The sequence below is a fragment of the Ptychodera flava genome, chromosome 10, assembly GCF_041260155.1.
Source record: "Ptychodera flava strain L36383 chromosome 10, AS_Pfla_20210202, whole genome shotgun sequence".
In the NCBI taxonomy this organism is placed as follows: domain Eukaryota; kingdom Metazoa; phylum Hemichordata; class Enteropneusta; family Ptychoderidae; genus Ptychodera; species Ptychodera flava.
The window spans coordinates 4482038-4497070 of NC_091937.1; the positions used below are offsets into that span (position 1 = coordinate 4482038).

The 15033-nt window shown below is 37.5% G+C and overlaps 2 protein-coding genes across 2 annotated transcripts; both read right to left on the minus strand.

The window, feature by feature from the left end:
- Positions 1-1548: 1548 nt before the first annotated feature.
- Positions 1549-5699, minus strand: LOC139141800 (TWiK family of potassium channels protein 18-like). The gene is made up of 2 exons (XM_070711461.1): positions 5206-5699; positions 1549-3504 (listed from the first exon to the last, which is right to left on the minus strand). The coding sequence occupies exons 1-2, from the start codon at positions 5585-5587 to the stop codon at positions 2696-2698; spliced, it is 1191 nt and encodes a 396-aa protein (XP_070567562.1). The 5' UTR covers positions 5588-5699; the 3' UTR covers positions 1549-2695.
- Positions 5700-6048: 349 nt separating this feature from the next.
- LOC139141385 (uncharacterized) lies at positions 6049-14736 on the minus strand. Its single transcript, XM_070711009.1, has 6 exons — positions 14622-14736; positions 12063-12200; positions 11706-11846; positions 9742-9916; positions 6880-6982; positions 6049-6381 (listed from the first exon to the last, which is right to left on the minus strand). The coding sequence occupies exons 1-6, from the start codon at positions 14668-14670 to the stop codon at positions 6187-6189; spliced, it is 801 nt and encodes a 266-aa protein (XP_070567110.1). The 5' UTR covers positions 14671-14736; the 3' UTR covers positions 6049-6186.
- Between the last annotated feature and the right edge of the window lie 297 nt (positions 14737-15033).

Consider the following 15033-nt stretch of genomic DNA (forward strand, 5'->3'; position numbering starts at 1 on the left):
TTATCGCAAATCAAAAGTTTGACGTTTGAATAGTTGAACACCAAATAATCGATCATCGTCAAAAATTCGAGTGTCTTTTTCAGGTCACACAGGCTTGCATGAGATCGATAGCGTGAAGTAATTAATGCAACTGTATTTGAAATTGTGTGTTAGGTTCCAGGGTAGGCGCACCCATACCCTGACTTGATTTTGTCACGCTACGAAGACATGAAAAGGACACGCATCGGAAATGTTTCTGCACGGAAGTTTACCAGCTATTGGGCTCGTTGGGGTGGGGTGAAAACATAGGTGATGTTTGTTTTGTGTTTTGTGGTTCTGTGGGCGAAAGCATTTTAGAAATGTGTCTTGACATCATCAGTTGAGGTTGAAAGCCCAGTGGCTGTACCTTTTGATGATTTCCTATCACTATTTGTTTTTGTTCTACTCCCTAAGTATGTTCAGATACACGATGATTTGCATGTCAACTCAGCCTGTACATTTGTAGACTGCACCATTGATAAGTGAATTCTTGACTAGAATTCATATATCAGTTCATTGAATTCATATATCAGTTCAGAATTCATATATCAGTTCATTGTACATGCATAGACGATATATATATATATATATATATATATATATATATATATATATATATATATATATATATATATATATATATATCTTTAACTCATTGCATTTAACAAGTTATGCGCACACACTTAACATTGGATTGTTCTGAGAGAGAGAGAGAGAGAGAGAGAGAGAGAGAGAGAGAGAGAGAGAGAGAGAGAGAGAGAGAGAGAGAGAGAGAGAGAGAGAGAGAGAGAGAGAGAGAGAGAGAGAGAGAGGCTGTGATTGGTGTAAAAAATGGAATTCCTGAAAATATACTTAAATAAACGAAATAATACGAAATAAAATGAAACTCGTAGGTCTGAAGCTGTCTTTTACAATGGATAACGATTAGCACGCCAGATCGAGGCATTTGCACTGCATAACAATACACTGCATACACTGCAATAAAAGAACAAACGTCGAAATCATTTTAAATCACAAATCACGTTCAAAGTCCCTCGGCCTCTCCCTTACTATTATTTATGATTCTTTTTGCCGGCCACATCGAGGCTAACAGGGGAGTCTGATAGTGTCGTATAGTGTAAACAAGACTCGCAACTTTAAAACTCGTTGAAAACAATTAAGACAATATCGTACACTGTCAGCCGAAATTTCGCAAACTACTGCCGGGTCGCATTTGTTCAGTTAAAAGTATGATTCTGTCCTTCTAATAACCTGTTTGGTGTTGGTCGACGATTTTGGTCCACAACGCAAATGTCACCAGTGCAATTTTCAAAATGGCGCCGTCCAGAACGAATATCGTTTTTCAATGAAAACTACGTCGACGACAATTGTATGTGTAAATGGTTTGAGGTCATCTTTTCCAGTGATCATTATGTATTATAACACATATCGTATATCCCAAATGGTTAACTTGTCAGAATGGAACCCTGAACTAATGAACATTACACCCATGCTCTGCATATTGCAAATTTTAGGCAGGAACTCTGATATATCCTATTTGGAAATGAATACAAACTTTATTTCACACTTCCAGAGAAAATAATAGTGTAGTAAAGTTGTGTTTGACTTCAATTGTAAATCTACTTATCTCACTATCATTGTGTTTTTCATCAGACAATCGTGCAGGTACAAAATAACGATGGACTGGTGTAGTCTTTGTGCTGATACTGTATAGTATAGTCTGTTGGCCGAGCCATATAAAAGGCTCCATAAACATAGATATATGCTTGGCTGTGTCACAGACCCTATGGTTGTGTGTACGATATTACATAAACACAGTTTTGTTGTTAAATAGGATACATAAAACAAAAACAAAACGTCAGACTTTCTATGCTAGGATGTGAAGCCTGTTGAAATTTGTTTCATTAGTTGGTGCCCACTGTCTTTATTGTTTGCAAGGTTGAATTCATCCATCCATTGGCCAGTTATATCAATGACAACATGGAAAATCGTTTCATAGTGGCGACTCATCTCTATGGATAATACAGCGAAGTTGTTGAGCTATAATTCAGTCTTGGGTTTAGAAAAATACATTTTAGTTTTGAAGAAGAGCAAATATTTACTGTAATGAGGGAATCCTCTCTATATCTGTTTATAAACATCGTTGCACACATTTCATCATATGGCATCATCCATTAGCACCATCCATTGGCTGTAACTTTCTATGTATTTCTAAATACTTTTTTGTTGTTTGTAAATATAATTTTCTGTTCAAATTCAAAAAATAATATCGCCAACACAGCCTCAATACAGATAAAGCCCAACTATTGTTGCTGTATTGACGCGTGAAATTTTCTTCATCAGAATTCATTTTTAAACGATAAAGTTGAAAACTAGAAAATTCTTCGTATTTAGAGGCCTTAAACCTCGTATTTCAACTTTCGTTTGAGTAGCTCGAGATTAATACATAATTGCTTTTTAGAAAAAGATGATGAAAATATTATTTAAGCTGTTTTTTCAACACAAAGTAAATATCGGCTAATGAAGATCGTACCAAAACATACTCATTAAAAAGTATAAAATAGATATATCAGGATGAATACATGTTTGGTAGTTACCATGGAGATAACTCCAGCATATTGTCCTTTAATCGAAAACCAATATAAGGTAAACATTTATTGCTAAAGTATATGCAGTCCTAGACTGTAGTGTCCTTTTCATTTTCCGTTTTATCTGCGTCTTTACATTTCTTGCCTTTCTTACAAGGTAAGCAGTTACACACCTCTTTCCCCTCAAGTTTCTTGTCCGCAATTCTTTGCGCAGTAGCGTTTAGTTGCTCTTGCGCCAGATTCAAGGTTATGGACATTACTACCAGACCTATCACAATGTAAACTGCTAAAAAGGATTGTCGTGCAAGGAGTTGGTCCTTTGTTACTGTTGTCGCATCATGGATGACCAAATCTCCGAAACCAACTGTCGTGAAAGTGATTACAGTAAAATAGAAAGAGTCGAGGTAGGTCCAATCCGATTGAAGGGACGTAACCACCACAGATCCGCCTATCACCAGACATATGCAAATTATTACAAACAACGTGACTGGTGTATCATTGTAAACAACAGTTCTTCTGTCTTCGTCCTCTTCCTCCTCTTCTTCCTCCTCTATCACTTCCTCAACCTTTTCTTTCACTGGCAAGTATCTGTCGTTATCATTGGTTTGTATAGCTATAGTTTCCATGGCTACTTTTTCGCAAGGTTTTTCTTCGAGGTCGTCGCATTGTAGGCCAACAGTCTCTGTTTTGGTAGGCCCTTTTGCCTCTTTCTCGGCGTCGACCAGCTCCCTGCAGCGCTTTCGGGCGATAAGGAATTTATGGTACAGGAATTGCAAAGCCGTCGAAATAAGTTTACCAACTTTTGCTAAAAATATGACAAACAGTGGAATCCCGAGGAATGCATAGAACATACAGGCCAACCGTCCTCCTTGTGTTATTGGTGTCACCGTACCATATCCTGTCGTAAAATAATAAATCAAAATTCAGAGATTCTATCAATAACGCATGTAGGGAACATAACTTTTGGATATATAGCTTTTTCTTTCGAAACAGCGTTAAAGGATCGACCGTGGTGTTATGCAGACTCTCCACTCTAGAGTACAGACTGCAGTGACATGCATATTACTGCTGTGTCTCGCCGTAGCTAATCAGTTTTACTCAAAACAGTTTTACTCAACGTAAAATAAACTTACAAAGTACACACAAAACGCAAACAACCAAGACATGAACGATGTGTGGAGTTACTTTCCCTGTATTACATGGATAAATATTTAAGGGCTCATTCTTCAATTGTGATGACAATATAGATTTATTACATTCATTATTACATTTATGGTTACCATTTATTACAATCATGGTTGGTGTTTTTATTACATTTATGGTTGATTTTTGTTACATTTATGGAGATTATCACATTTATGGACGTTACAACAGTGACTGTATCGTTGGACATTATTTTTGTGTAATCACAGAAATACCGAGAGTTCAGTTTGTCAACACATGATAAATTGTTCATTGTATTGCATGCAGATGAATTTTGGTCTTCACTGAAAATTCACTTGCTATCGATATATACATGCAGACTATTTAACAATGGGCATTGCATACGTCACAACATGCTTTCACCTTTATGGCGGACCTCTGAAGAGAAGAATGGGACCCATTTCAATGAGAATATCTGTAAGGCTAGTTTAGTTATCAGGGTCTTTTTTTCATTACAATCACGGTGAAAAGGATCACAGATACTTTCAGTGATCATGCATCATTTTAATACTCTGAAACAACATTTATAAGGCTGCCCTTGTACTACTTTCGACGGTATGGAATGTGAATTCTTCTATTATGTTTTGTCTGGTAACTTTTTAACGTAAGGTTCAGAAACCATTGTTCAGTATTGAAAAAGCGCTAGATCACGACCTTACCAACAACACGGACATAAGCATAGAAAATGAGCTTGTTTCGCTCGATTTCAATGAAATCTTTTGAGACGCCCCAGGGAGCTAGTTTTATAAATATCAGCCAAATCAGATGTGCAGAGTTGATGGAAGTGATTTTTCTTCTTTTACAATGGAGACCATAAAAACACAGCTGTGAAAACTGCAACTTGTGGCAAGTATAACGCAGTTTATGATATTATGGACCGGTCTCTTACAATCAATAACACATTTAAACTCCTTTTGAACATTTCTAACACATGGTAACCCCTCAAAATCACCGCCCTGCAGGCCAGAGAGACTGACCAGTTCCTTTCACTTGCATAGTGTAAGCCGGAATGTGCTCGGCATAGTGTAAGCTAGAATATGAACTCCGCACTTTATATACGAGAATCAGTGTACATCTGTGCGATCATATCGACTTTTCTCATTGTATGTAAGCATTTCTTCACCAACTCAGAAACTCGTTGTATAAGTTCCAAAGCTTGACCTTTTATTCACAGTCTATGTGTCTATGCCCCTGATAATAATTTCATTAAAATGTTTTCAAGGATATCAACTTCTGAATTCTTAAAAATTAGAGCAAGAAACTCGAGATACCCTCATTTGAAAGCTGATTGCAATTTGAACAGTAAAGAAAAGACAAACCGGAGACATTAAATTTAGACATCGGTATGCTGTTGTTAGGCAGACATCAAATTCGACGTATTGGAAAGCACACTCACCTATTGTACTGATGACTGTTATACAGAAGAAGCAGGCTGAAAGATAATTCCACTTTAAATGGAAATTTGCTGCCGCTACTTCAAGTTCGGCGTCTTCAAGTAATTTCCTGAATATCTCCAGTTCTTCAGCCGCGAACACAATAAATTCGTTTTCATTCATACCCAAAGAGACGTTCCACATATATTGAGCAAATTGGTACCGTAAATCTGTTAAATTGTGTGCACTATACTGGGTATTTCCGCGTCCTTCGATCATATGAAACATCAGTCCACCCGCAACAATGTACGCTATCACTCCTACAAATAGAAAAACGGTATTCCTGACGCTCTTCCAATCGACGTCTCGGAATTTCTTGAGGGCACTTTGCTTCTTTTTTGCCATGATGAAAGGCGGAAACGTTGACAGCAGCTCGAATAACCAGCCGAATATCCACTGACTGTCAAAACAGCAGCACAATGACAAAGACGCCTGTTCAATACTTGTCACAAAAAACCCTGAACCAATCGCTGTGACGTAACAAGCAAATGCAAAAGATGTGCTGCTGCAGTCATACAACATACGAACGTAAATACATACATACATACATACATACATACATACATACATACATACATACATACATACATACATACATACATACATACATACATACATACATGCATGCATGCATGCATGCATGCATGCGTGCGTGCGTACGTACGTACGTACATACATACATACATACATATATACTTATACATGAATGCGTTAGTGTGTCGGTAATGCGTTAGTGCGTGCGTACGTACGTTTGGTACGTACATACATACAAATATATCCATAGGCATTCGTTGATAAATCAAAAGTTATCCTTGTTGTAAACATTACAAAAGAATTTCATTTATGAACTTTATTAAAAGTTATATTGTTCACAGAAATCAAACATGATAATTACTGTCTGATAACTCTTTGTTTTTCGGTAACCAATTTAACTACCATTGTGATCAAGAACTAAATGCGCAATGGGTGTGTGTGCTGTGTTCAGCATCACCAGGTCCAAGATTTTCACTGGCTCCAGATGCTGAACAAATACTCATCCAAGTCAAGTATTTACTCCCTGTAGAAACTTGAAAATCTACAGCGGTTCCTCTGTAGTGATATGATGTTGATGAGTGACACGCACCAGAAATGGAATTCACCTGTTTACAGTGAAAAAAGTATATAACAAACAAAAAGTAAGCAAATAAACAGAATCAGTGCCGTAAACATAGTCAACACATCAACTTGAAACTTTCATTTTCCACACAGAAGAGCATTATGACCCATCAGCCGGTAATCAGTTGAGAAACTTTTCCTACAAAACAATTTGTGTATTCATTGACAGTTTAAGTTCCAAATTACATAGTTTACAATGTACAATGACAATTGTAATGATGAGCAATAACTCCCATTATAACGATGGTGAAGAGAGGTCTTTCAGCTGTCGTTCGACTCTTTGGTCAAAAATGTACAAACTGAAAATTTTATACTGATAACACTGTGTCTATGTACTAAACCTCTTATCATTCATGTCGCATGTTACATAAGAGTTACTATTTGGCATTGTAAACGAAACATTCATAAAATTCCAGCCAGGATCGCGTACGTAATTTTACGCAACAAGCAACATTATTATTATTATTGTATGTTGTAAATACCTGTACAGGGCCGGCTGCATCGGCCACGTCTTTTATATACTTCAAGACGTTATAAGAAAGACAAGTAGATCCACCAGGAGAACATCCTGAGGAACAACAGTAGCTGAAAAGAAAATATTTGGATTACAGTTCATAGATTTTACCCATTTTATATTCTCTTTTGTTTGGGTCAGTCCGCCCTCAGCTTGTCGGAATGTGTAATGTAATCTGTTGCGAGATTTGCGGACATATTGTTAAAATTCACCTTATATTGGTCTGACAAAGAATTACCACGGGACAGCCTCGCCATACCGATTCACTCTCGTCACTTTATGATTCTCACTCTCTCTCAGAATAGAATGCTCTGTCTCCCAGAATAAAATTTACACGGTTTATGCAATAAAAGTCAGAATTAAGAAGTATGCTGTGCTTTTCTGTGATGCACTTCGAGTCATTAAAACGGTTACATTTTGTTGAGACCATATTTCGTGTCGTTGTCGAGTTGTACACATAGCCTTGATTTGAAAGATACGGAAAAGTTGCATATGATTGCTGGATTCGTTAACATCTGTGCTGTAGCAGTGTCATTCATTTAAGAACAACTTGAGAGCGCTTAAAATGTTCTTGCATATATAAATCGAAGTTACTGTGAAACAACTCAGTGCATTGACCCTCGTTGAAATGAGGGCAGTCACAGATGCTACTACAAAACCATGCATAGTGATATGTCTCCACATACATCTCCCTTCAATCAATGCAAAAACCATTATGGCTGAAGTCGTCATTCCAGTTGAGTGTCTCATATTTGACAAATTAGAGTGAAAATGTTTTTACCATAAATCGACAAAACGAGCTCTTTTGGTATACTCAAGTGTGTATTGGGGCAACTAACAAAATGTTCGCGTCAAATGTATTCTCAAACTTTGAGGTTTCTTTAAGTTGAGGGGGGGCAATTTTCGAAATCAATTGACGAAGTTAACCCCAGTCAGCGGGCAATTTGTTCTCAATAAACATAAGGCTGCGTTCCCCCCCCCCCCCAAAAAAAAACAACAAAAAACGGTGAGGAGGCTGGAGGAATTCAAGGGGGATTCGAAAATTTTGCTCAAGTCAATTTTGCAGGAGGACCTGAAAATTTTTTGGTTCTCTTTACTTTTTACATTTTCCAATTCCAATGTTTGGTAGGTAATTGAAAAATGAATAACATTTTAATGTCATCCAATTAGTCTAATGTTTATAGTAATAATTAAACAAACCCTAGAACAATGTTATCACATTTCATGACTTCTATCTGGAAAAAATCTGAACATGAATGAATTTTCGTAAAGAAAAAACAAATATGTGGGCCTACTAACGGGGCAGACGCTGCAACTTTTGGTATTTGTTTTCAATATTTCTTTGCAATATATCAAATACAGTTTCTTGCTATCTCCCTACAGCATCCTTTAACACAATATTCAGTTTGTAGGCAAAACCTATATATATAAATATATGTCGGGTGATAATTGAATTAGAGTCCAGACTGAAAGTCATTTGTCAATTATACAGATGCACAGTACACATACACAGGCTGTGTTGGCAAGCTCAATACTGGACAGTTCAACATGCTGCAGGGAGTAGAACAAGAACACAGTGTCACTGCCACCGCATACTGGCAGTGACAGTGATAGTTCTGACTCGGATGTAGTTGGAGAAAAGTTTGGGTCAAAATGATGGCAGTGAAATATACTTGTACACAAGATCAGGCCAGAGAGCAACACATGATATGGAAGGCCAGGAGACTTGAAAGTATCAGGAATTTTTGAATTTTGGCATATGAGAATAATCAAATATTAAAGAAAAACAGATGGGATCACCTTCCTTGATTTTCTAAATTTTCACATCATCGTACAATAACACAAAAGTAAAACTTTGAACAGTAAAGACTCTAATATTAATGAAAAGATATGCAACTAAGGAAATTATTTATTTGTTACTAAATGTGCAATTATAACACCCTAATTTCAGAGATTAAAACGTATATTTTATGGAATATTTTATTCTTCCAGTATTGTCAATATTTCGCAGCAGCTACATGTAGTCATATACGTCTTATACTTTTGACAAAATATTTTTGGTAGGTTACTGTGTGCTCAGCTTTTCACAATTTGGCGAAATATAGCCAGGAATTCACAATTTGCATACTCTCTCATGTTCGTCATTTTGAGTGCTCGTCAACAGGTGCCATTGACCTGGCCAGAGTTGGATAAACTCAAATCGAATTAGATCGATAAATCAAAAAAGTCTACTGATCCAGTTAAAAACGAATCAATTTAAGAACTCTACAAACTGCTAATAACAGGTAGTGTCGAACATTTGCGAGCAGAACTGCCCAATACATGTTTACTTTTACTTTGCGTACATTCCTAATAAATATGCGGCTACATGGTAAGGGGGGGGGGGGGGGGGGCACTTGAACAATTCTGACCGATAGGTGGGGCGCGACTTGAACGTTTTTAAAGGTATTAAGGGGAATCTGAAAAAATAAAATAAGATTTCAATCGCAGCCCCCCGTTATTAGTGAACGCAGCCTCTCGTTTTGCTAGAGGCTAGACGTTGAGAATAATTCGTTGCTTACGGATGTTTGCCGATCGGGAGGGCAAAACGATATGTGACGGGAACGTTTCGTAGGGGGAAGGAAGCAGGTGAACATTTTCCTGTGAGAAATTTTCAAGGTCACAGAGGGAGCTGCATACAGCTCCCCTAGTTTTCTAGCTATTTTAAAATTGCCCAAGTGTAATATCCTTAGATGCAAATCATCTCGATTACTATCTCTCAAAATCGCCTTGTTGTCTGTTTCTAATTGTCTAAATTGATACATGGCAAACAGTTTGGGGGTTCACTTACGATGATCTCAGAGCGGTCCCGCCATTGCAAGTATCCTTGACATTAGAGTATGCATCGGCACCATCATTGACGCCGGATGGGTTGATGGTGAGAAGTGTAATGGACTTGTGGTTGAGAATTTCACATGCTAAACTTTGAACTGATGCGCCACAGCTTCCACCGCCTCCGGAGTCGTCTAATAAAGAAAAAACCCAACAACCCCCCCCAAACCCCCCCCAAAAAACAAAAACAAACAAAAACAAACAAACAAACAAACAAACAAGCAAACAGACAAACAAACATGCTGTGATATCAGGAAGAGTAATTCTTATAATTGGAGGGAAGACAGTCAAGAGAAATCTTGAAATGTTATTGGTGAGGCAGTAAAAATTAATACATCTCTGTATACTTCAGGTGCAGCCATTGAACAAAATTTACACTTGTAAAGGGGTCCTTATTACGATAAGATATATTGTGCAGGACAAGTAATGTGAACTGACTAAGTTTATATCCAGAAAGTAATTAATTAGCTGGTCATAATTTGCCCTCAAATCGACAATTTTTCGACTTACCCTCCCGCACTCAAATTTTTACCAACTCCCCACATATTTTTGCCACTTTCCCTTTCAATTGTGAATTTTTGAAGCTCCCCTGCCCTGTGGCGAAAAAACTTGTCGATTCCTTTACCCTGGAAAACATTTCCCCTTAAAATGTTATCATTTTCCTGCAGACATGAAGCTCCCCTGCCTTGTAACGAAACAATCTGTCGATTTTCCTGCCCTGTAAAAAAGCTTGGCATGTAACTTCCCCTCTCCTTGTCCCCCAATCCCGGTTCCAAGGCCAATCAATCGATACTTGCACTGCCCGACAAAAAACCTAAAATCTTATCCCTGTCAGCTAAAAATATGTCCCCTGCCCAAGCAATATTAAAATTTCCCCTGCCCTCAAAAAAATTGCTCGCGGGAAAGCTTTTTCGATGAATAGCTCAGTTGGCTGCACCTGATACTTCTTGGTTTTACACAGATTGAGCTTATAGGTGTATTGTCTCTTATCATCTAGGCTGCAATAATAGAGCATGTGCACATTATTCGTGCAGATTTTCTTTTCTATTATAATAGTTAGCTGAGGAAGGTTTTAAACATGACAGTATTGTTCGTCCATGGTGTAGCTTAATTCATGTGGTCGTGAGGTACCAGTAGTGTTGGCAAAATTTGAAAAGAACGTCATCTTTACCTTAGGAGTGCTTTGCAGCCAGAAAGAAAGAAATTACTTTTAAGTGTTAAGCCTGTCAGAAAGTTTTTGCTTTCGATTTACATGCAATTATACATTTCCTGAAATGTAGGGATGGACAGACTGAGATGGTGTTGGTTCAAGAAACAGGCTGTATTTTGCATTAGGCTTCCAGGATACAAAAGGTTGGGGAGAAATACAATGTCCTTTGCATAACCCCATATCGAGTTTTACGTCTGAAAGATATTCCTCAAGATTTTTTTCAGCTCAATGTCCAAGTTTATGTTAAGGAATCGCTAGAGATTATGATATTCTATAGATCAAATAATGCTTTCGATACTTATTCTCATGCATAAGGCCGTCTAGATACATAGTAAAATAGTTGGTTTGGTTTTGTCTCAAGTAATCGTTTTTCTAATACCTATCAGAAGAGTTACTTGCATGGGGACGGGGCTCCAAAACTTGATATGCACGAAATTACCACGCTTGATTTTGGCCTTCGAGATGTGTTCTGAATATACATTCTGATCTGTCAAATACCTAGATAGTTTTATTACGGAATACAACCACACATATAATAAACATAAATCTAATATCCATCGGTCATTTCACACTCAAAACCAGGGTACGTGGTCCATATCAAGATGTGAAATTTGTAAGTCCAGTTACGTAAGCGTCTTTTGCAACACAGATTATGAACGAATCACCACATTTTAGGCAAATTTACGTGTTGTGATATTTCTAGTTAAGCATACCTCCACAGGCAGGCGTACTAAAACAACACTTTACGTCCGAAGATTGCGATGGGCAGAGTCCAGATATGTAGTTATTGTAGGGACAGCAGGAACTGTCAGCGCATTCACCGCCGGCACCTTGACATGGTTCTTCGTTGAAGGCTTTGGAGTTATGGAAAACATAAAAATGTTATTCAGTGTATATAAAGAACGAAACTTAGGTCATGACGGTCAGAGAACTTGAAGGTTATCAAATTCAATTTTGGTGACAAAATGGATGAGTGGTTACTGTATATCATTGACCCTGCAATGGAGTTCCGGACAACTCTATCTACTCAGCAGATAAAGGCAGTCACCGTACAGATAACCTTTACTTACTGCATGAAGGTTTGCTGTAACAACACTTTATATCGCTGGCTTGACTTGGACACTGGCCCGAAATGTAATTTTTAAACGGGCAGCAGGAAGACTCTACGCAGATACCACCATTTTCACTGCATGGATCTTCTTGATATGCTGTACAAAGAAAAGAGAGAAAGGCATTTTACTTTGATGGGGAGTAGGTACATGAAGTGAATGTTGACCACAGGGGACTCGTGCTTGTTGTTTATTTGTGTCTGTTTGTTTGTGTGTATGTGTTTGTGTTTGTTTATTTGTTATTTTAATAAAATAACAGCGAAAAGCTGTTTTGTTAATATTTGTCAATAAAGAGCAGTTTATTTATTTATTTGTTTGTTTGTTTATATATTTGTTTGTTTGTTTGTTTGTTTGTTGATACGTATTTCCGATGGTTAGGGTTAGGGTTAGGCTTAAGTTAGGGTTAGAGTTAGGGTTAGGGTTAGGCTTAAGTTAGGGTTAGGGTTAGGGTTAGGGTTAGACTTATTCACTCCCTCTATATAGAGGGAGTGAATAAGTCTAACCCTAACCCTAACCGTAACTTAAGCCTAACCCTAACCCTAACCCTAACTTAAGCCTAACCCTAACCCTAACCATCGGAAATACGTATCAACAAACAAACAAACAAACAAATATATAAACAAACAAACAAACAAACAAACAAATAAACTGCTCTTTATTGACAAATATTAACAAAACAGCTTTTCGCTGTTATTTTATTAAAAATAACAAATAAACAAACACAAACACATACACACAAACAAACAGACACAAATAAACAACAAGCACGAGTCCCCTGTGGTCAAAGGTCTTTTGGTGTCGTTTGTTTTCACAATGATTTTCAGAGCGGTTTTTTCAATCGTTCTTGGATTTTGACCAAGAATCGTCCTCATTCAATCAAAATATTCTACAGTGAGTTGATGAGCTATAAGTCTTAAAGGGAAGCGGTCGTCGGAACTGCGCTTGTGCGACTTTGTTTAAAAACAATGTATTTCACGCACTATATATAGATGCATCATGTCAACATAGTTGCAACATTTAAATTTTACGATGTACATTATGACAAACATGTTTTAACTTTCATCAATTGCCAACGTACCTTGGATACAGTGTTTACATCGGTCCCAGGGTTCCCAAGCAACCTGTGAGCTCAGTTCCGACGACCCTTTCAACGCCAATATTTCACACCCAAAGCAATCAACATCTAGCTATACAATGCACTGTTTGCCGTAGAGATTCATCATCAGCAGAATTGTTTGTTTGAAAACTATTGTGTTGCACTTATGATGATCTTCGGGGCCAAGTGTGATATGTTGAAATTTCAAACATAACACACTGATTTTATCATTGGTGAAAGTAATAGAGTTTTGAGTTCTTAACGTGTTATTTCACTTTGTGATATTCGAAACTTTAACTTAAGACATTCATAATGGCTGCTGAGGTCATTATGAATATCAAATATCCATAAATCACGATAATTAATTTGTCTTATCTGAAATTTTGCCCGATTACCACTGAAAAATTCTTGGTCATGAAACACAATGGTTCAAGGTTTCCTTGAAGAAAAGTGTTTGCAAAATTTTCTGTGTTGAGGCGCGTCAATTCGAGAGATCAAAAAGAAAAAACATCAAAGTTTCAGGACGATCAAGTTGAACTGGGAAAACCCACACAACAATCGAAGTGGAAACACCATCTGCATGTTTTTGTTGGCATTGTCTTGTTAAAGCTCATCAATATCTTGTCAAGTCATCGGGTGTTGTCCGGTCAGTTACGGCAATGACAATAGGTTAAACAGGACTGGAATCCAATCTTGTATCGGTAAATCATATGTTCACGTTTTTTTTTCAATCTGCGTACAATTACAGATAAGTACACAGTCGCTTGATGGAGGGACCGTGTAAGATGTGAAATCAGGGTATACTGACGGCGCACAGTTCTACTTGGCCCATACCCGAGGGGTAGCTAAAGTAATACCTTCCGTTTTGAAAATTCTCAATGATTTTAACCATGTTGGATCATTTCTTGAGAAAAATAAATAAATACATAAATAATAAAGAAATACATCAGCCAACTAAACAAACAAATAGATGAGAAAATAAATTTTGCCATTGGCGTCTACGACACATAACTTCCTTTGGTATGGGCCGGCGAGGCAGTGCGCTTTCAAGAGTTTTGACCTTACACCGTTGTGAGGAGGAGATCCTAGGCAAAGATGGTGACCACTTGGTCGACTGATGCGAATAAAATATTTATTTCGTCAGCTCTGGTAATATCAATGTTATCGACCTTTCCCGACTTTCAGTGCATCAATGACTCTGAGAAAGAGTGACTGATTATTAATTTGTCGTATTTCCCAGCCTGCGGGACACAAATTGGAATTTCTACATGATATACATGACGGTTAGTTTTGAAGAAAGAAAAGATTGGAAAGAGATCTAAGCTTAAAAGTAGTGGATCATTCAATGTACATGGTCCAGGTAGTCATCAGACTGTGAGTTTCTTTTTAACACAGATGGATAGACTTCCTATGTAAGTACTAACCTGCAAAACTGACGGCTGCCAAAGTGACCAATACAGTTGCCACCCTCATCTTGAATTTTAGTCAGGGTATGTAACACTCTACCTAAGAGGATTCCATGTCACATGAATGTAAATACAGTAAATAGTTGTTCTACCAGGGGGTGTCATTCATACCTATCAACATATAAATTATTGGTATAATGGTTTGCAGATCAGTTGTACATGGAAAAGTGAGTAGTGTGGCACCCCGAGTTACAGGTGAAAACTTTGGCATTCGACAAAGGTATTGAACCGATCTGAAACGGATTTATTGATAATATTCTTTACAAATACTGCAGACTTCCGACGCGATAAAGATAATACCATAAAAAGATTTAGATTATTACATAATGAGTCTGTCAACTAGGATTATCATTCCACCGTCCCTCCGAAG